The sequence below is a fragment of the Ammospiza nelsoni genome, chromosome 5 (assembly GCF_027579445.1).
Source record: "Ammospiza nelsoni isolate bAmmNel1 chromosome 5, bAmmNel1.pri, whole genome shotgun sequence".
Taxonomy (NCBI): domain Eukaryota; kingdom Metazoa; phylum Chordata; class Aves; order Passeriformes; family Passerellidae; genus Ammospiza; species Ammospiza nelsoni.
Window position 1 is genome coordinate 14056139 of NC_080637.1, and position 23357 is coordinate 14079495.

Consider the following 23357-nt stretch of genomic DNA (forward strand, 5'->3'; position numbering starts at 1 on the left):
TCTTGTGGCAAGAAACAGAGTTAGACGAGGTCAGAGGAGTGCATTCACTGAAGGAGAGTGACGACTAATGCAAATGTTTTGGAAATTGAAAGACATGAATGACAGGTCAAAGAGTACTGGGCAGGCTAAAATTCAGTTTGCTTGTATTGACAGGCACTCAGGAAAGATCACAGACAAATTGTTTTAAAACATCATCACTGCATGTCTCATACTGCTTCTTAAAATTACTAAACATATCTAGCACTGGTGCAGCAAATCCCTTGTATTATACTTACTAAATATTCATCAGTTTTGTTTGTTGCTTTTTTTTTTTTTATTTGAAAGAGGTTTTTTGGTAAATAAAAGTAACAATAATATTCTCAAACGCCATATCCAGATTTTAGAGGAAGGCTCTTAACTAACCATTTGAGACAGAAAGGAAGAAATTTGTAGGAATTCCCTGCATTTTTGAAAGACAGAGTAAAGTTCTTTAGATTTTGTGATATAAAACCTCTTGGGAGTGGAGAAAGTTACCTTGCCTCAGTATGAAGTCTGCTTTCAAATAGCGTGCTGCTTTCCTGTGCTTTGCTCTCCCACAATGCCCGTGTGAATAACCAAGACCACAAAACATGAGTCCCCAAAGATCTTCACACATTTCTCATGAGGTAGGCATAGAAATATTCTTTCATTAAAAATTAAGTTTGCCCTGATGAATAATGTATATTATAACTTTCCATTCACCAGCCACGTTTGCGTGTGTTGGCAGCACACAACAGCAGCTTCCTGCCTTTCCCTTGCATTGGAGCCAACTTTCTCCTGTTCCTTCTCAACAGAGATGCCATATTTGTCCTGTTTGTATCCTTCCTTCTCCCAAATGCTTCCCTTTTCTGAGTTTTGTTCCCACTTTTCTGTCACTTTACCCTACCCCTGCATGGTGTGTTTTCATCTCCTGCCCTGAAATCCCAGTTTGGGGCCTGTTTTTCACTCTCAGCTCATCTCTCACCACTCTCCCACTTGGGCCCAGCTGCCTCACCAGAGGCAACCATGTCTTTTAATACACAGTACCTTGATTTTATCCCCTACTTTGCAGTTAGGAGACTTTCCTCTCCTTTCCCATGTCTCCCTCAGTGAAGGACATGTCCCTCAGTCCTGAGTCACCTCTCCTCCTCCTCCCACCAGTGAGCTGCCTCTTCCATCACAGAGCTGTTTGGAGCTGCCCTCTTTTCCTCTCTAAACAATTCCTCCTGTCTTGGGGCATGTCCCCTCTCCTTCTCCCCTCTCCTCTGCCTCTCCCTGGAAGGTCAGCAGTCCTTCCCAGCCTAACCCTGGCCCTGGCTGGAGCTCCTTGGCCTCAGTGATCTGGCTCCCATCCCACCATTTTCCACAAGTGCTGGAGCCCTGTCTGTGCCCCTCTCTCAGCAGCTCACTGATCCCCACTGTAAAAGGGACTCAGCTCTGGCAGGGCCAGGCACCATGGTGAGTGGGCTGAGGGGAGGCACCCACAGGCTGCCAGAAGATTTCAGCCTGGGAGGGATGGCCTCAGTGTTTGGGAGTCACTTGAGTGTCCTTCAGCCTGGCTGTGAAAGTTTTGAGCCAGCCAGAAAAGAGATTTGAGTGAGAGTCACACTGCTACACCTTTGGTAAGGTCACATTTGGTCCTTGATCAGTGGAGAGCAGAGGGCCCAGCCCACTCACATGGCTCCCCAAGTCCTCTCTCCTCCTAGAGGCTGGCTCCAATCACACCTTGCTCGAGGTTCTGAAATGTTTTGACAGTTGTTATGGTATGTCCTACTTCCAGCTCGTACAGGAAGCAGACGTGTTGAAATCACAGAAGAAAGCAAGCCTGTTCATCTTGTATTTCTGGCTGAAGCTGGAAGTGGAGTGCCAGAAATCAATTGTGTCTCATCTATTATAGAGGGAATTCTCTTGTAGCTCTGTGCATTGTTGTGCTAATTTTGCAAGGAGATTTGTCCTAATAAGATTCCCATTACAACCAGGAAGAGTCAAATGTAGTATTTCTGATAAGCACTGCAAGTTCTGTGCTCAGCCAAAATAGATCTCATAGGCCTTAGCAGGATTGGGGTGTAGTTAGTGATGTGTTTGACACCAAAATGCACCCAAAGTAAAAATTATGTGTGATGTGTAAGCACTGACTTACATGTGTAAACCTCCCATGGCCACCCTGAACTTCTGTCATCAGACTTCACCTGACCTTTTACAAAGGCAATGTGGTTGCAGAGACCTGATGTGGATGGATCTCAGTTACAGTCTCACAGATCAAGTGAATTTTTAAATTAAATCCTCCTCTTGATAAAAATACATTGTCCTTTGCTATTTTTTGGAAACCTGTGGTTTGATGAGTGTTCCTGAGGCACTGTTTCCTTTAAGGAATCCAAGTATAAGCATACTACTAATAATACTTTGGGTTTAAATGGAAACCATAGCTGGTAAAGACAAAAGTTCAGACATCATTAAAAATACCCCATGTTACTTATGAAGGGTGCATCCTTCTGAAATGCCTATGAGCTAAGACTGCAACTTTGCAGGCTCAGATTAAGAGAATCTTTGTACATCTATGGCCATCAAACCTGTTAACTGGCTAATAACATCCAGTGGTACAGATCTGTGCATTTAATCAAATCTTGTTTTGTAGACACTCAGCATGTGACATCTGGTATATGCAAAAGTTACAAGACTGATGAAAAGTGAACAATAGTGGTTTAGGGAAAAATTAACTGAAAATCATTAGTATTTGAGAATCTTGTAATTCAACTTCAGATACTCATTTGATCCAAGATTAACAGAACTGTCTGTTGTTTCCCAAATCTTTTAATTGACAGATAAAAAAGTGCTTTTTCTTTAGGATACAGCAGGCATCTGTGGATTCCCTGTCTGTGTTTAATTCTGCCAAATCATATATAACAATAATAATAGATTATTTGAAAATACCCAAATCTAAACCATTAAGCATGAACTCCTCTTCCTCCCTCTATGGAATTGGTATCTTTTTCTGTGTATACTAAATCTGAGCCCTTAAAAACTTGCATTCATATTGACATTCAAGGATTCTGTAGTAATCTGATAATACAATGCCTGGTTTTCCTTCTGCACTAAGAAGAGTATTGGCACTGCAGCTGCTGGTGACTTCAAAATATTACAGTTGTGGTCTGTGGTACAGGAAAGCTGGCAAAATGAGAATGCTTTATGTATAGCGGGCTGAAAAATTTTGCAGTAAATTATTTGTCTAAGCATATATTGACTGTCAGTTCTCTATAAAAAGAGGTGTCTACTCCTCTGTTTACAGGAGAAGTGGGGCCCTTTTTCTGTGCCCTCACACATCATCATAATTAGCACAATTAATACAACTCACTGAAATCTATTAGTAGCATAAGCAGTGGCATTTTATTGAATTATGTGTTCATGTCACTGTCGAGTTGCACACTTCTGATTATTTCTAAAGTTGTTTGTAAGCAATGGAGCAAAACTTATGCCATGCTCTTATAAAAAAATACAGTGCTAGAGGCTGTATGGAAACAGAGTGAGTTTCAATGGCGACAAGACCTAAGAATTTGAGTGCCTTGGTAAACACAATATACAACAGCAGTACAATAGGAATTGAAATTGAGAGACAAGTCTGCATTGGAGGGGTTAGAATTGGTCTTCTATGGAGAACTTACAGCTGCATAGAGCCATGAACCTGTGTCTTCTGGATTCGTAGAGGGACAACTTGAAGGACATCTCTGGGTTCTGAAAGTGCTCATATGTGGGTGAATTCCTCCATTTATTCAGGGCTTTATGATTTTGCCTATGGAAATTTTTACATCAGCTGACAAAACCCTCTCAGTCTGTCTTTGTCAGTCTGAATCTTAATGTAGCCAACTGTTCTGTTCTGATCTCACACTACATTTGTGGTGTAAGAGTCTAAGAGCATGCTGTGTCAGCTATGGGATTATTGGTCCTAGATTTTGCAAAATTTCCCATACACATTTTTGAAACAACAGCAGATAATTATGAGAATTGGCAGATGCCACAGACATAATTGTTTTCAGCAGCTACAATAGATGTTTTAAAAACATTTACATATTCAAACCTTTAGTTGGTTCAGGGCTAGTGAAATACAATTCTTCCTATTGTCTCCTGCCCTCAGGACATCCTCTAGGGATAGCAACCAGCAGGACCTCTGGTCCCTCTTTCCAGCTGCTTTTCACCTGCCTGGCTCACCTTTTAGGTCACTGCTCCAGGTAATTTGCTGGGCTGCCTCTCTGATCTGCTGCTTCTACAGCTGTCTGGATTTTGCAAAGGCTTCAGAAAAATCATACCTCAAAAGAAGTATTCCATCAAAATGAAACCATGTCTGGAAAGATAGTTGAACTCATCAGTATTTTATTTCAGAAAGTTCTATCAATAAAAAGTTCCATTGGCACCAAAATAATATATGTTAATATTTAAGGCATGATAATTATGTAACTGTCGCTTTCCTTTTCTCCTGTCCTCCTTTCAAACTTAACCTGACCTGACCTGGGATTAAACAATCAGAAGTGTTGTCACCATAACATGTTTTTCTTGCTCAAAGATCACAAGTAGGCTGACCTCAGCACAGAGCAGAAATGGATGGAGTGGCAGAAGGTAAGTGATGGTACACACTTGATCTTGACCTATGCATTTATACCCATGCCCTGCCTGCAGCACATGTGGGCACACATTAGTGAGATGACAAAGTTTTCCTTTTTTCTGTATTCTTTCCCTTCCCTACTCTGTTTACCTAAGCAGCAGGAGTCATCCTAACAGTTGTTAGTGGGAAAAGATACAGAATGTAATACATCTTCTTGTCCCTCAGGAAAGACATTTGGTAAATTTGGAATGAGCATCTAATTCTCTCCAGGATGCTCTGAATGTAAATTCGGAAAGAGGAATTTCTCCAAATAATTATAGTTTAAATGCTGAATTCCAAATATATTTATTTTCTTTGCTTTTATGTTGGCGCGTATTGCACACATGCTGGAAGAGATTTCTTTTTTGTGGTTGCTATGGTAAAAAGCAGTCCCCAGTCCTTTTACTTAAAACCCATGAACTGCAATTAACTGTTTAATGTTGTAACAGACAACAGCTCTAGTAACACCTTAACAGCTTTGAGCATGATACTCCCATCATCTCAGCAGATGGTGATTTTTGGCATTCTGTGTTTTCAGTTTATTCTTCTCCTTTATAGTCCTTGCCATTATATCTTCTAAATGCTTATGGACTAACTTAATTGCAATTTGATTATACTGAGACAGCCCTCAGATCTCAGATCTTTCTGGATTACTGTTAAAGGTGATCAATATATGAAAAATAATTTGTGCGTGTATCCCGTCATCAATTATAACACCACATTTTAAAGTAAGAATCTGTTTCTTCTCATCTGTAACCATAAAAATACAATCTTGAAACATGCTTAGTCTGCATAGGAGCCCTGCATCTGAACAGAAAAGGAGAAATAAATGATTCTTTTGTGAAGGAGTAACTCTGAATGTTTGTCAAGAGTCTGAATTAAATAAGAATTACCGCTTTCAACTAGTTTTACTACAGGGTGTTGCCCTTCATTATTATTTCTATAGAGATGGAGACTGAATTCCTCATGAATTTTGCTCATTGTTTTAAAGATATATGACTAATATAAATGCTTTTAAATAGGGACCTTCAATTAAATTTAGAAAGAAAATCAACTTTGCCAAGACATTATCAAAAGCAATATTGCCTTGTGAAACTGTCTTTCAGCTACTCTTCCTTTTTCTCCCATATAATCACTGTTGTATCCTAGTTTGTAGTTGCAGCTGTATTCCGTCTCTAATTTTGTTTTTCATTTAGAAATAAATTCTTTGGAATTACAATCAGCACTGTTCTCAATGTTGCTCGTTATGTATTTATCAGGCAGAACACTTTAGATGTTTCATTCTGTAATACAGGGCCAAATAAAGTTTTTTAGTACCTTTACCAGCAGTATTAGCATTTCTTCTTTTTTAGGGAAAAAAACCCAAACCAAAAAACAAGAGGGGAAAAGGAAAAGAATCATTTTCCCAAAGTCATAACAAGATAATGCAGTTTCAGGTTTTAAAATATGAATGTCTCATTCACAGCTATTTCCTGGCTGACTCCAGGTTTCTATGATTATTATTTATTCAGGGCTGATAGTGTGCTTGACATTGTGCAAATATAGAAAGAGATATTCATGTGGACTATCTGCCAGGATTTCCTAGTTGTTAGTGGCAGTGTTAGCCTCTTTAAGCAAAAGCTTGAGGCTGTCTCTAAAGCAGAGATGCTTTTCCCTCCTGCCAACAGGCAGTTTCCTACATATGACCGTGGGAAACACTGCTGAAATGCACAAGGCTCTGGAAGGATGGACCCAGTGGAGTTTTATTCAATTAGTACAGCAGCAGTGTGTGGTAGCTCTAACTAATCAAACCTTTAAGACCAGGCATGGTAATTTTAAAAGCAGGAAATCTTGGGGAGAAGTAACTGGGAAGAATTAATCCTTCTGATTTAATACCTAAAGAATCACAGAAAGACTGTTTGCCTGAATACTGCATGGTGTAAAATCCTGTGTCTTCTGTGAAATCCATGAACTGTTTTGTAATTTATTTGTAGGACTTACTGATGGCCTGTGTACTTAATTAACCTGGATAGTGCTGGTGTCCCTCGAGTTGTTGCTGCCTTTGCAGACTCTCCTTTGCCAGGCTGACATCTGCCCCTGGCTTTGTCAGAAACAATATATTCCAAATTTTAGCACTGAAGGCTTTTGTCCAGGACTAATTTCTTAGGTTAGGGACATTAGGGCCAGGGGAAAAAAAAAAGTGAAAAATCTTAGTCTAAATGGGAGGAATGTTTGTCTTTTGCTCGAAATCTGTCTTTGGATTTCCTTTTCAAAGGAGTCACTGAAAAATCTTTCTAAGGATCTTTAGTGGCACTTCCTTGACTTTATCCATGAAAGAGTAGAAGTGCTGTCTGCTGTTTCATAGAGAAAGAATATTTTTGTCATGATCACTTATAAAAACAGTAAAACAACCCAAATCCTACCAACAAAACCAACTTGCAGTGAATGAAAAGGTGGAATGCAAACACTTGTCCTTGTTTTCTTCCTGGATATGCATTTCATGATCTGATTCTTTCTCTCACCCTAGCAGAATGAATGGATGATGACTATAAGCTTATCTCTTTGTCTGAGGTGGTGATACCACCCAAGCTAACACTGAAAGGCCTTCTTAGAGCCACACAAATCATATATAAGAGCCAGTATCTAAAGCTCCACATCCAGAAATGAGCACCTCTGCCACGTCTCATACAGAGGCAGCCAAACCAAAAAGATTTGTAGAAAAAAAAACAAATCTCTGAGGAGCTTGAAAGCTGAAGTGAAATATCTTGAGGTCAATTCAGAACTGCAAAGAAAGTTAAAAATGGATATATCAAATCTGATATATAAATTACAATTCCTGTATTAGTCATATTTGTTATATCCCACATTTTGTTTGGAAAAGAGAAGACAGTGCTCAAATTTCCTTGCCTCTCCACCCACCTCCTTCAAAGTGTTCCCTTTAGCTTTCAAGCAATTTATTTACACTGAGCAAAATGTCTGGTTTGCACTCACAGGAAAAGTTTTAATTAATTCTCATTTTACAAATCCTCCACAATATTTATTCAAAAGATTGGCAAATGCCAGGAAGTTCACCCATCCCTGAAAAAATAAGTTTTGTAAACAAATCTGGCAACAAATTAATTTTAACAGCAGCAATCCTGTTAATCTGTCAAGATGTAGCTTGTTTCTGACATTTGAATAAATTCTTTTTCCTTAAGAATAGAAAATAATTTGCTACAAACAAACCATTTAGCTGGGACATGGTGACTGTCCCTCTGCTATTTCACAGAAAATTTAATTCAACAGAAAAAAGCTAACAGTATAACGTTTAGCACCTTTTTTTTTAATAGAAACAAGGCTAAATTTCTGTAGTCACAACAACAACATCAGGGCCTTCAGGGCCCTTGAAACCCATGCTTGGTGTATCCCACAAACTGCACACCTCTGAACTTAAACAAAGGGTGTGTTTCAGGCCGTATTCCACAGGAATTTTTTTTCCCAGACCCCTATTTCCTGGCCATTTTTTCCTGTCCATATCATCCACTTGCTCAATTCTCATCCAGCCTCAATTAATGGTTCCAGTTCCCTGTGCATCAACAGCAGCACTTGTGCAGGTGCATTGGCCTGAGACAGCCCAGGCTGATGTGACACAACTGAGTGGACAGTGCAGCTTAGTCTGGTTTCATCAAGAAAAATGTCCATGCCCAGAAAAATGTTTTGTGCAAGGAAACAGTCTCAGATGTTTGCAAATACCAGCAAGGCAAAATAGGCAAGCCCTGCCACTTGCCATTAATGTTGATTGAAACAAAAGATCCATTGGTGCTGATGTTCAACTTAAATGGACATCACCCTACTCTGTGTTAAGAATTCATCCAACTGGACTGCTGGGTGTGTGGACATTTTGGGGTGTTCACCTCTTGATTCTTAAAGAGATTTGGCATGTCATCCCACTGCTGCTCCTTAGCACAGGAAAACAATTTGTGACTCTATTTGAAAACCATTTCTAACTCTATTTTACATCACTGCTTCATAAGACTGCATGTCCTGGTGTAAAGGCTCAGCTGGTGCAAATGTCAGTATAGTCCTGGCAGTTTGTACCAGCAGGTAAAATCTGCCATCCATCTTTCCTGACACTTCCCCAGCTCCTTCAAACTTTAAAAGACTGATCCAGATCCCAGTGAAGTCACTGACAGCTTTGTGCTGGATCCAGCAGTATGCAGCCTCTTAAATACAGCAATTAGGATATAGCTAATCTCAGTAATCCTTCCCTGCCTGCCTGGAACACCCAAACTGTCTGAGTCAGGCAAAAGCCTGAGGAAATCAGCTGGATTTGGGTTGAATCTGAAAGGTCAGTCTGTGTCCCCGTGGACTAAGAGGTATGGGGGAGTTCCAGAATTTGCTGCCAGTTTGTTGCTATTTATTTCTGGAAGTTGTTAGCTTAGATTATTTTTTAAGCTAAACTTATGGGGAACTGAGAGGATAAGAGTGAGAGCTTTGGAAAGTCACATTTCTGGGTGCTTTAAAATGTGTTTATACATCCACAACCCTTGCTTTTCAGGTTCCTTTTTAGATGGAATTTTAATTCACATTATGGACACTCAGGAGAACACACATATTCTATTTCTTTTCAAATACCATATTTAAGGACTTTGCCAAATGAACAAATGCAAAGAAAATAACCCTAAAAATCCTGGCAGAGTTTGACATCAGTAACTTTATACAGTACTATTATTGTGAGACACTTTATTATCTAAACAATTCCTCATTTGGAGGAACTTCAGATACACATTTTTTGCAGTGTATTTAAAATCAGTGTAGAAAAGGAAAGAATTTATATTTGATGTAGGGATTTATATGATGACATGAAATAATGGATTTTTAAAATATAAGCACATATACTTATATATATAAAATTAACTTAGCAGCAGCCTCTTGCTTAATTGGCACTCATGTTAAATAAAAGAGAAGGAGTAGTGGGTGTCTAAAACTTTCTCAGGTTGAAAAACAATATTCTTTTATATTATTGACTCTGATTCTCTTTGTGATTTAATCCTTTAATTTACATGGCTGGGGGGCAGAAATAGTGGGAAAGTCACAGCCACAAGCAATAACATGGCAATTAACTCAGAGGTACTGGTGGGACATTTAAGTAATTTTAAGTCAACATTTATAAACATGATGCTGCTGGCTTGAAAATCTGGACATTATTTGCAGCTTTGGAAGATTTGATTACTTAACTGATTTTGATTTTCAAATTGCTTTTGAAATCAACCACTGTTTTGAATCTGCTCCAGATGGGCAATGACTGAAAATTGTTATAATCTGGCATGTATTTGGTGGCGTAGATAAGCGAGTTGATGGCCTCGTTAAAAGTATCTCAAGCATATGTGCTGATTAAAAACCCCCTCATCTCAGGCCCAGCAGGGTTTTGGCTGAAGGGAACTGAGCTGCTCTGCCACCCCTTTTGGGCATGGCAACAGGAGAACTTCCTAAAGCTGCTGCACACAGAGGAGAATGGGAAACGTGTCCCACTGCGCCTGCAGGCCAGCAGGAGCTCCTGTGGGAGCACAAGTGTCCTCACCACCCGAATGAGCATCACACAGCTGAGAGCATGGGCTTTGGAAGGCTAAAAGCGGTATTTATTTTTCCACCAACAGGTCCTCAAAATCATTGACTATCTGGTTAAAAAATGGTCCAGAGAGAGGCACTGAAAGTTCAAAGGCTCTGAACATCAGAACCAGACATCCCAAACCCCCCTTGTTGTCTCTGCAGAGAAACAGATGTTTCAAAAGTACATCACTTCCCATTCTAAATGCAACTGCTAAAATTGGTCACATTAGTTGTGCCCTAGTAGTGCCTCTTTGTTTCCAAAACAAGCCTAAGGTGACCATAGAACAATAACGTATACAGGTCTGTGTTTTAGGCAGGCAGAAAAATCCCATTCTCAACACCATCCCATAATTCTGGCAGCTACTTGCTAAACTGCTATGAGAATATTTTGCACTTTTTTCATAACCTCAGAACAACTGAATAGGGTCTTTCCCCCAAAGTGGTATGACTCAGCTCCCACAACACAGTAATTTTTTTAAAGGAGAAAATGTACCATTTCTAATAACAAGCCTGGCGAAGACACTGACCAAAATGATGTCCCTGGCACATAATATCCCCGGGTTTTAGGATGCTTTGTAACCATTGCCTGCATGAATTAAATGGCTCTTTTCTGTTTAGACAGCTGGATTTCTGTGTGGCACTAGATGGCAATATTCCCTCAGCTCCTGCAATGGTCAGGGGAGCCACACACAGCAAAGGGACACATCCTGACCTTGTTTCCTTGTTGTCACCCATGCAACTCATAATATAACAGCAAGGTTTTATGTGATTAAACTCAATCTGGGCTGCAGGGCTTTTTAAAATCTCTGTGCATTCATCCACCTACCTTTACAGCTTCATAGCTCTCTGTCAAAACATTTATTGGACACTAGGTTTACTGTGTGGGATCTTCTGTTTCATTAAGAAAGCTCTTATGGTCTCAGGCTGTTCTATGATGTCGATGCTAAAATCCACAGGCAAGACATATATACATCTGGAATATTGCACTGGTTTCCTGCTGCCTTTTGTGGATTAATGTGGTGGCAGATTCAGTCAAGTCATTACTCAGATATAATGTTGCCTCATGTCAATTGTAAGTGGATTATTTTTTCCATTCATGTTTGTTCTCATATAAAATCAGCATAATCTAAACTCAGCAACTGTAAAAAAGTAATTCTGTGTCTGTACCCAGATGAATTTAACGCTATCTCTATGTGATATTTCTAAAGGTTTTCTCTAGTCAGCAGAGAACAACAAGGAAAAGGGCCAGCAATGAATAATTCTATCTCCTTTGGGTGATGAAGATTTTTTTTTTGCCTTTGTACCACTTTATCAAGGTCCAGGTCTACTGAAATTGCTCCTTTCAAAACCAGGCTTGTCATTGATTTTTGTGAGACCATGATCATTATAATGATTTTCCAATGATTAAGTTCTCTGAAACAAAAGTGGAGAGTGAAACTTCCCTCCTTACATACCATGTCCATCTTCTGGTCCCCTGGAGAGCCACAGAGCCCAGCTGAAGATCTCAAAGCTCTTGAAACCATAAACAAACAAAACTTCACACTGTTAGGGAGTAGTGAATTATTCTCAATCCTCTTGTTCAAAGGATGGAGGAACTTATGTGGAAAAAGCCATCTATCTCCATGTGAAACTCCCCCACCTGAGCCCTCACCCTGTGCCCTTTTCTGTTAGTTGCACACTTTTCTGTGGGTTGTTTTTTCAAAGTCAATAGGAAATATTTTATGTGTGCTAAAATGCAAGGTTGCTTTTGCAAAAATAATCCAGTAACTTTTGCTGGTAAAACAGGGAAGATTTTTCATGTTTCATAATGCAAAGGTTTTTCATGTTTCATAATGTTTAAGTAATTCTTAATGATAAATAAAATACTTGACTAAATGAAGTGCATCACACTGTGTACATAGAAACCTTAGAGTCTGTGTACCCGTATTTTCCCAGAGCATTCTTTCTTGTTGCCCTTGCATCTTTTGCTATTCACAGCCTGGTTTATATATTTACCAAACAGCTCAGGTGGCCAAACAATTACAATAACAAATATGTAATAGGGAGTGAATGCTGCATCATGAGGTACAAAGTATTGCTGCATGGGTTCAGGCCCTCATCCAATAACCAGTAAATGCAAAAAGAGGACTTCATTGGCATCAACACATTTTTCACTGTATCTTTAATGGCACTAGAACTTAGTTTGGAAGATATTATTAAAATTCAAGGGTTAAACGTATTTGGTATGGACAAGTGACACAATTTTTTGTAGACACCAAATGTTCTATTACACATTATTCATCTCAAATCACAAAACACAGAATACTTGCTGGTAACATCTACTTTTACTTGGGTGAATGAATATTAAAACTTGTTATCACTGACTTCCATGTTTTTTTAAGGCAGAAGAAAATACAGTATTTTTAAGCAGCACAAGAACTTCTTAAAGAGAAAAATATTTAGCAACCATGTGGTTTTTGCAGTCGTGGTGTCTTACAGTTGACATGATTGAGCTTGGGAGTTGGACTAGGACCTCTGTCTTTTCTGGAGTTTCTGTGTGGCTTTGCTGTTGTCACTTGATCTTTACATTGGAGCATTCAAGTACCTCTGGAGCTTTCTTTAATTCGTGTCCTTGTAATCATCTGTCTGCCTCAGACCACACTTTCTAGATAAAGCAGAGGGAATGGGATAGATCAGAAAAATCTCTGCTACCTTAATGCCTTCCATATTCCCAGTGGTCCTAAAATGAGTGCTCAAATTCTTTGTTGCAAAAGACAGACTCAGGATTCCTTCTTCTCTGGCAAATGCTTTCATTTCTTGGGTGTATAGCTGCTGGAGCAATGGGAGGACTTGTTTCCAGCACAGACCAGTGCCTTCTATCATACTCTCATCTGTTGATCTTTTCCTTGGAACCAGGATTCTTTAATCTCTTGAAAGATGTTGCATCTTCCTCATATTCTCCATTTTACCTGCTTGTCCAGAAGACTTTTTTTCAGAAGTACATTTTATTTTGCTCCAAAGAACCCAAATAAAGTTGCAAATTATCTTGAAAACCAGAGAATTACAAAAACTTTTTTTTGTCCTCTTTGTTTGCTCCAAAATTAATCTTCCCTCTATTTTGCCTGAAAACTCCCTAGTTGTATTCTTCCTTGTGTTGCCTTGACCTCTCTTCATCTAGTTGCTTTATATTCCCAGGAAGCTCATTCCTGATCTCCTTAGAGGGTAAATGCTGCTGTTTCTAGACTGGCCAGTGAATTTCTGCCTTGCTCACCTTTTCCTAATTCACCTGTTCCTAACCAGCTCACATGCTTTTCTCTGCTTGATTTTCAACCTCTTCTAGGCTCTCTTTTAATTCTGGCTGCCCTTTCACTTCATGCCTCACAGCCTGGCAGGTGGAATCTGAGAACCACAGGAATCCACTTGGAGGAATATAAGAACTGAGGGATCTGAGGGAAGTAAAGGGACACACTGGAAGTGACCCAAGGAAGAAGAAGGAGTCAGAGCCCTTTCTGCTCTCCCTTACTCCACCCAGATGAGCTGCTCTCCACGCTGCCCCTCCTGCAGGCTTGCTTGGCTCTCCCCTCATCTCCATGGTCACCTTTAGTCTCCTCACAACAGGCTTGAACCATGAGGCTTAACAGGAACTACTTGAAAGCCCTGGAGACATATTTAGAGGGAATGCAGAAATTAACTGCTCTATGGGTATTTACTTAGTACCTGAAACAATTACCCATTGCATTTCCAGGTGAAGTTGGGGACAGGATAGCATTGCAAGCACGTGTGCATTCCTGATGCCTTTCCCATACATGTCTCCTGTAGCTCTCTGCAGTGTTTGTATCATAAATAATGTCTGGTTTATGTTTATGGACTTTGAATCCTTGCTGAAATTAGATCTGTGCACATTGTCAGAAAGAGGATCAAAACAAAGAAGCTGAGAAATATATTTATAAATATAAATACATAAAGATATATATAATACATATAACATATTTAAAATATATTTATATTTATTTAGGAACATAAAAAAGCCACACCAAAACCAAATTCCCCTTCTCCCCACCAAAACCCAGCCTAAGAAGAAAAGAAAGAAAATAAAGGATGAAATTGTGACCTATGAGTTCTGGAGAAGTCTTGTCTCTCCAGAGTATAGGATGGAATCAGTCCTATCCCTCAAAGCAGACCCTAAACAAATTTAGAAATCCTGAAAGACTTTGAAACTTATCCCAGATGTTTCTGTAGTTTTTTCAAGACCTAAAGAAACAGGCTTATAGTGGGATAGGTTACACATTACAACTAAAAGGACGGAATAAAGCTAGCAGCAGTTTAACAGTGTTCTGGGAATTGGTAGAAGATCACTGCACAAGACATCACAGTGTACAAGCCTGATTCATGCCTGTGCACACAGACCTCATCTTTGTGAGGCACCCTGTCACATCAAAAGCTTCTTTGTGAACTCAGGAAATGCATATGAAGGGATGGGCAAAGAGCTGGTAGGCAAAGGGACATGTTAGAATTTTTTGACACTATAAATATATTAACATTATTATCAGCATAACTAGGTCATTTGAGAGTGAGACTTTCCACACACTTTCTTTACTAATGTGAAGTCTAGGCACACATTTCCTGGGACGAAGGAAGATCAGCTTCCTTGGTACTACAGGTTGTGCTCCCAAATGATATTGTGTGGCCACATCCACTTTAAATCATTACAAGGTCCTAGAAGCACTTTAAAATAGATGCAGATTAGCCACAAAATGAGAACTTCTCATGATTCCTCAGATCAGTATCTGATACGCAGGTATGGTTCAGTTCCAATCAACAGGCTTTACTGATGCATCTTTTCCAGCAGAATTCACAGGTACCATACACAGGTACCATAGCCTGAGGTGTGAGTGCAGCAGGCACAGGCAGTGCCTGCCCTGGTGTTAAACTGGCTGCTCATGCTCAGCATGTTCAATTAACAGGCTCATGCTACACAAAACACAGAAGCAAGGGAGAGAACTTTCTGAGCTGCTGTCAGCTTTCAGTGGGACAACCACAGAGGGTCATGCAGAAACATCCAGAGGTGCCAGCTGAGATCACAATTCAGTCAGGTTTCTCCACAGCTGTGTTAAATCTGAATCTCAAAATTCTGCCTCTTAGCAGAGCTGCTAAGTTTGTGTGGAGGTGTTGAGAATCAACTTGATGAATCCCTGAGCAACCTGATTTAATTAAGCCTGCTTTGAGCAGGATGTTTGACTAGGTGACCTCCAGAGGTCCCTTCCAGGCTAAATTATTCTATGAGTGAATTCTAATGCACCTATACTGCACCCAGTTCCAGTATTCATGTCACTTCTCTCCCATGCTCCATGAACTAACACTAGGACTGTCCTTAGTTTAAAAAAAAGAAATTGGCTGTATTGTGAGCTAGCAAGTTAAATTCCTAATCTAAGGGAACCAGTGCACTTCTGTGGGGATCCATGGTGTTCCTGAGACAGCTGCAGCAAAGCTGCATCATGTACAAACCTCATCATGTACACATGCCTCACCTCCAGGTATGTAGTATCTGTGTTCTGAGAGATTCTCTGGTAGTCAGAAAAACAAGAAAACTTCAGGTTCCTGGTTTGGGTAAAAACCATGAGTAATTGATTCTGGTGGGTGAAGAGAGCACCTCATTGCTGGAGTGGTGAAAGCAACATGGTATTTCCAGATTTAAAACGTACTAGATTCTCTTCACAATGCTTCATTGAATAAGATGATTATAGTGGAAGGACAATTAATGACTGTTTCCCCCAGTACAGACCAGGGCTGTGAATGAAGTGTCAGCAAGGAGCAGCTCCCTGACGAGCAAACAAGCTGGTGGTGTTTGGAAACTCCCTTGGAGACACAGGTCCTTTGTTTCATTTCTCACTGCACAACGTGAAAAAGAGGAAGAATTTAGATGGAGCTGATGTAAACTGGGGAAAACATACTGTGATCTTCCTTCAGTTTGCATGCTGGGAACATGAAGGACGGGTCATAAAGACAATGAAGAGCATGCTCCTTTTCCTAATTTTGCTGGGAGTAGTATCTGGTAAGAACATGATTTCATTATGCTGCTAAAATTAGAACACTGTTGGCTGTTATACTTTCTCTAGGGAACTTTATAATACATATTTAGGGATCAGACACAGATGGAAAAAATCAAGCAACAATTATTTTCTGACTGAAATAGACTGGGCTCTGTGGTTACAGCAGTATAATGAAGAGAATATGACTCTTTAATAAAACTCTTTTTTTGGATGAGGCACTTCATTTCTAATAGCCACTGCCCAGTGTGTCAGCACTGGAGTGGGAAAGGAGGTCAGCTCTCCAAGAAACAATAACTGTTGGTTATAGTCCAGCATCGTCCTTTCAGATACTGATAACATTTCTCTTTGATAAAGTAAAACAAGCAATCTAACTGTGCCAAACAGAGAGAAAGTTGTGGAAAATATTCGTAGTATGACATGACTAACTTTGATCAGTATAAATACATGGGAGATTTGCCAATGTGAGTATTTGCACATTAGCAACTTAGCAGATCTTCAAACTGTCTGAAGTCTAGGTGGCACATGAAGCACTGCTGTGCTGCTCAGGGTCATTTTGCTCTCAAGGGGCTGTAAGAGCTCTGCCATCCCTCAGGAGCCTCTCAGTATTCAGTGGTTTTCCCGATGTTCCCAAAACTGTGATTAGGACCCTGCCTGCCACTTTCAGCTTTCTTTGAAAAATAGCATTTTTCTAACCTGCGTGGTAGTGGATAGAGAAAATCTTGACGGTGTTACTCAAGCACACTCTAAAGACTGGAACATCACAGATAAATAAGTCTTAAATATACATAAACTTCTCCAAAACAATCTCATTATTGCTTTGTCTTGGACTCATAATTTGTCAATTATTGTAATTGATAATTCTGATAAATAATGTGTTAAATTGCTACAGAAATATTTTGGTCTGCAAAGTAAAGAGGTAAGCAAGGATTTGTGAATATGGAAGGAGAGTTTTTGTAAAATTGGTTGGAAAAAGAAGAAGCCATTCAGATGTAGCACCTAAAATTTCAGTTAAAATGAAGAGCAAGAAGTTAGAACTTTTGATTTAGAAAGAAAAATTCTGAATAAACAGCCAATGCAATCTTTGGACATAACACAAAAATAGCAACTCCTTTCTACATTTCTAAATACTGTAAATTATTTCATTGCTTGTATAAATGGTTTCCATTAATGAACTGTGGCTTGATAAGTGAACTGAATTCATCAAGTACTGTCCACAGGAGATTACATTTGAAGTTCAGCTCCACTTATGGAAATGTATCTCCAGAAGCCCCTCTCAGCCCAGCCTCATTTGCATGGGTGATTTTTGTTGATGGTGTTTTCCAGAATTTGTAATAACAGTAATAAAAACTTGGTCCTTCGCTGTATCTTGCTCCTGCTGACATAAATCAGTAACAGCTCAGCTGAACTCAGTCCCACCAAGGTGTCAGACTGACCTGTTCAGATTAAATCTTTCAGGCATTTCCCACCTCACAGTGTCCCACATCCCACCCTGTACCTCTACATTATCTCCAGTGTAATTTTTTCCATAAATGCCCAAGTAATCCCAGCTGGATCAGTGACCCAGGAACCTGCAGTATCTGCAGTGTAGGATCATGAGAATCTCCATACAGCTCTAATGGTCTCAGACCGGTTCCTGTAGCAGCTTTTCACCTTGCAACTCTGCAGCAAAAAAAAAAAAAAGGACTTCATGGAGCTTTTGCCACAGTAATTGCTGGTGTATGAAGAGCCTGTCCAGACCCTTGAGTGGACACTATCTGTCTCCCTCTTGGCACAGAGTGTGCAGGAGGTTTGGATGATCACAGTGGGCAGTATCTGTCTCCCTGTTGCCACAATGTGTAGAAGTTTGGCTGAACACAGCCAGCTTTCTTGGAGAGTGTTTTGGATGAGCCAGTGAAGCATCCATCCCCAAGCAAGAGTCGCCCCTGCCATAGTCTGATGTTGAGGTACATTGCTGGTTCAGGGATATGAGATTACTGAAGTGTTGTTTCAGGGCATCAAAAGCAGCCCTGATTTATGTTTTCTTCATAAGATGAAGCACAGCAGGCCTTTGTCAAAAATACCAAAAACTAGAAGCTAAAAGAGAAAGCAAAAGGTTTGGGGAATCCAGAGGTCTGGACAAGTGAGGAGCTTGTGCAAATCTGTGGATGCCTCACCAGCATGTGCAGCTCCCATGCAGTTTTGAACCATAGGGTGCTTTTGTGGGCCTGCATCTTCTCCAAAGACTCCAGGCTGCTCTTCCTTGCTCAAAGCAGGAGACATGACAGTACACCCCTGAAATTGTTATGAAATCACACTACTCAAGAGCCAGGCTTGCCCACAGCTGCTGTAGAAAGAATTAGAAGAGGGAAAATGGAGGAAATAGGTGCTGCAGATAGTGTAGTCCACAAAAAAAAACCACTGCTTCTTTGGTATCTGAGTCTGTGTGATCCAAGGTACTTCATGTAACAGTGAGCAGAGGCAAGAATTAGTACAGGGAGCAAAATGAAAAATAGAAACGTTTTGGGCTTCTTTGCTTCTGTACAAAGACATATATGAAGGCAAATGATGCAGCAAAATAATACTTTGACAATGACCACTCTAGATGACAATACTATAGGGCTGAATTACAGAAAAGATGGATTCTTTTGCCATTAATTCTGGATTTACTACCACATGTCCCCATTCATAGGTAAAAAGAGAGTCAGGACTTTTTGTGTACCTTAATGGCAGCTCTTGACAAAAGCTGTGTATTTGTTAGCTCAAGTAATTTTGCATTCATTTTCCTCTGCAGGAAGAAGATCCCAGTTGCTTCAGGGCTTACCTGCAACAAGCACTGTTGAAGAAAACTCAGCAGCTGGTGTTGCAGTCTATGACTTTAATGTGACTCTTTCTCCATTGGCTTCTGAAGGTGTTGCAATTCTTCCTACCATAGTAAATTCAAATCCACTCACAGAAGCTTTTGACATTGTACCAAAAGGAGGTCTTGAATTCAGGGTGAGTTTTCAGTTTAACTTGAGTAATTTTCAGTTGTAGGCTGATGTTTCCTGGATTACTGAGCACTGACAGTGCACAATGTCTCATCTTTTAATCAGAAAAGAATTTTAAATGCAGACTGTGGTGGTATTCAAAAATGCTGCAATAGATATGACAGATGAATAGCAATAGTAATTATGATTTTTAATTGCATCTAGGAAAAATCACTCATCACAATAATTCCATTAGTTCTGTGATAGAAAAAATGTGATTTTTAGAAAATAAGAGGTGAAGAAGAATGTGGAGGACCTGCTTCTGTTTTGAGGTTTTATCCAAAGTTTTTCAGCTTAATATTTATGAAGTCACTGTGAAATGAAAGTGCCTTAGTTAAACCACATTCAGCTTCTGTTTGGCCACTCTCACCAAGAATTAAAATTAATTTGTTTCACTCCCAAAATAAATGAAACTGAATTAGATCAAAGTAATTTTTAATTCTGAACAAAGGCTGTGACACATGAGGAAGTTATCTTGACGTAGGAGTTATCACCCTTCCACACATCTGTGACCTGTCTCTATCCATTGCATGCTCTTGTCCTGTGGCAAATGCAGAGTAATTTCCATTACTTCAGGCTGATTTTCATTGTTGAATAAATCAGCAAATATTATCTCACATTTGTCACAGGCAATGAGTGTTCAGATGCATGATAACTTGTCATCCCACTGCAACTTGCTTGTGTGTCTGAGCCTGAACAGTGACACTGAAGGGTGGCTTTAATAGATGCAGATAGAAATGGTGCAGAGCCTTAAAAAGGTGATTTGAATATCCTTTTCTGGGTGTTTCCAAGGAAGTTCAGGTTTTCACAGAACTGATACAACAGCTCTTTTCTATTTCTCTTTGCTGGTGATTCTGGGAGAAAATTTGGGAAAGGAAAGGCTGTGGCCCTGGGTTTGATGAGCCTGCAGGGAGCTGCTGTGTCTCCCATGCTCCAGACTCCCAGCAGAGCACAAAGCTCTCTTGTGCCAGCTCTGATGGCTCTTTACTGCTCCCCAGCCAGGTCAGTGAAATGGTTAAAAAACCTCTCACAAAAGCCATCTTTACCTGTGAAGCACAGGGTGGGACTGTACAAATACCTGGACTGGGTCAGCTGAAGAGATCATAGAACCATAGCATTATAGAATATGCTGAGTTGGGAGGGTTCCTTCAGGATTATGAAATCCAGCTCCTGGATCACCCAAGAATCACTCCATGTGCCTGAGAACATTGTCCAATTGCTTCTTTAACTTTGCCAGGCTTGGTGCTGTGACCACTGCCCTGGGAAGCTGTTCCAGTGTCCAGCCACTTTCTGGGTGAAAAACCTTTGCCTGATGTGTAACCTAAACCTCCCCAAACTCTGCTTCATGCTCTTTCCTCCACTCCTGTGTAACAATCAGAAGGAAATGGATACATCCCTTAAAGTGGCTTTGCTGACAGAAAATCCGTAATGTAGGACTCCCTTCCTAAGCTTTATTTTGGCACTTTGAATTAAAGTGATCCCTTCTGCTGCCAAAAAGCCCCTCAGTCCTTTTATACACCTGCTTGGTCCCATCCCATGCCATCCTTATGTTGTGACACGCAAGAATTTATATTGCTGTGTATTGAGTGGGACTGAGAAGTTAATATGGAGGGGAAAAAACAGACAAAAAGTCCCTCTAGGGTTTTTTTCATGGCAAGGATGATGGAGAAATTATTGTTCTAGAACAGTGGAGGGTGACACAAGGATAAAAATGAATGGCCAAAAAAGCTGGAAACTGGAGACAGCTTCTTCCAAAGTGCCAGTTTGTATCCATTGCATACCACAGCCACATTACCAGAATGGCCTGTGAGCCTGTTTGTGTTCTGCTTGAGCTGTTGCTTTTTCCAACATTCCCTAAGTCACTCGGAGGACTAGAACAAAGAGTTTGAGCCAGTGAATATCAGTCATGAAAAAGTCATAAAGCAATCTACATTCAAATTCTGCAAATTAGCAGAGAAGTGCTAATTACAACTTATAAAGCAAGGATAAATACATGGGTGGTTTTAGTTAATTTATTTGATGAGGGTTGTTACTTTTAATTACTTATGCCATGTTGTAGCAGATCTGAACAATATTTCACAAAATGTGATGTGTTCCAAAACTAGACACCTCAGCTCTACCTGCTGCCATGATATCTTTGTTAAGATATAGAAGAAGGCAGTATTTCATGAATGAATTATGAGATTACTAAGTACCTGCTAGAATAGGCTCTTCAGTATTTATGAAGCACATTTAGCTCTGTTGCAGCAGCAGACAGCAATATCACATTTCTTGATATATTTTGAGACTTCTGAGAAAGTAACAATTTCTGAGATCTCAGTTCTGTCCCTTACTCCTCACCTTACTCCTGTTTGAAGGTTCTCAGGAGCAGAAGATGTGTGGAATGTATAAAAACCTGCTGCTGCCTGAAACTGCCTGGGTGCTCTTAGTGGTGCTCTCTGAATATATTGGTGGTGGAGCAGCAAGCAGTGAAATTCTCATGTGGAATGAGGGATAGACATTAGATAGTTTAGGGGTGACTCTAGATCCCCCTTCATGAAGCCTGCAGCTGCTTCAAGTGTGTGCACTCCTGCCTTTATCAGTAAGCTTTGCTCCTACCTGAAGGAAAGGTGAATTCTGGCTCACAGCCTATACCAGTGGCATGCTGTTCCCAAAAAGCTTCAAAAGCAACTTAGAAAGAGGCAATTTAGATTCACATCTTCACTTCTAAGGCATTTATAAAGGAGGGTGGGAGATGTGTATTTAGACACATTTAGTCTGGCTGTAGTTACATCACCAATGAAAATATTTGGCTGTGAATTGGAGGGATAATCTGCAGAACACAAAACTTCTGCTTAGAACTGGACACTTTCAAATGTTGAATTCATTGTATGTGTGTATGGTATTTAGATCTCCATCAAACATTCATTTTGAACATCAAGCTTTCCACTGTTGTGACAAGCTTTTTAGAATGTTCCTTCTGTGTTAGCCTCACTTTTATGGGAAACTTGTATCTGTACAGTAGAAGGAGAGGAGACCATCCAGGACACAGTTATTTTCTCCTGCAGTATTTTAACAAAAAGATCCATGAGGTTCCAGACAGAAGCTGTTTTATGTACCAGAAGGCACAAAACATTTGTGCTTCTCTTCACTCCCCTCCAACTCTTTGTTATTTGTCTCTATTTTGACTTCTGTCTTCTAACTGTGCTGACATCACTTTTGTGTTTGTCCTCTGGCCCACAGCATCTCATCTAAACCCAAGGATTTATTTCATTGTTTTCCTTCTGGAAGCTCTTCAGCCTCCTTTATTCTTCAGTATTGCAAATACACTGACATGCTACTTGTCACATACACTCATGAGCCCCATCAGTTTTCCTTTCTCCAGTTTCACAGCACCCTGCTACTGTGTTCAAGTTTCACAGTTTTTTAGCCACACAAAAAACGGAACTGTCACCTTTTCCTTTCTTGTCCAAGAAAGGGAAAATCTATTGGTTTCAGCAGAGAAGATTGAGGCATACAACTTTCAGCATCCTGCTGTTCCTCTGGACTCATCCTAAATCCAGAATGATTGCACTTTACTTTTTTTCATAGAATAGGTACTTGTGCTAGTACATATTCTGTGTTAAGAGGTAATATGCAGAGCTGGAAGCCTTTGACATAAAGTCTCCAAAACAAAATAGTTTTGCCTTATCAATCTTGCAAAACTCAAGGCCTAGGTTATTTTTTCAATTAGTTCAGCATTTTCCCCAAACAGTTCTGGTGCCTCTTTCAGATAATGTACCCATGAATTTCCTTCTTCTATGATTATCCTGCAAGTCTTCTCCCAGATACACAAGGTAGGTTCTGATAGCTGGTAGACTACATGACTACATGGTCTCCTGCCTCCACACTCTTTATTTCAAGTAAAAGTTCTTCCTCCTCATATTCCTAATTCACAGAAAAAGTGAAGCTGCCCTTGTGTCTTGCAAGGCTTCCTCTGAATTCTGTCTCATCACACCTTGAACAGTCTTGGAGCATGATGTGGAAAGGAAAACACTTGAAACAGACACGTACCTGCAAGATATAGTCCTGAACTTGATGACAAAGCTGTGAGGCAGGGCAGTTTCTTCTGGGCTACCTCCTCTTCACACTGCTCCTCACACAAAG

General features: G+C 40.0%; 1 protein-coding gene across 1 annotated transcript in view; it reads left to right on the forward strand.

The window, feature by feature from the left end:
- Nucleotides 1-16183: 16183 nt before the first annotated feature.
- CDHR3 (cadherin related family member 3) overlaps nucleotides 16184-23357 on the forward strand; it is a 33733-nt gene continuing 26559 nt past the window's right edge. The window contains exons 1-2 of the mRNA XM_059472963.1: nucleotides 16184-16229; nucleotides 18998-19200. Coding sequence (XP_059328946.1) covers nucleotides 16184-16229; nucleotides 18998-19200 — 249 coding nt within the window. The remainder of the gene's footprint in view (nucleotides 16230-18997; nucleotides 19201-23357) is intronic.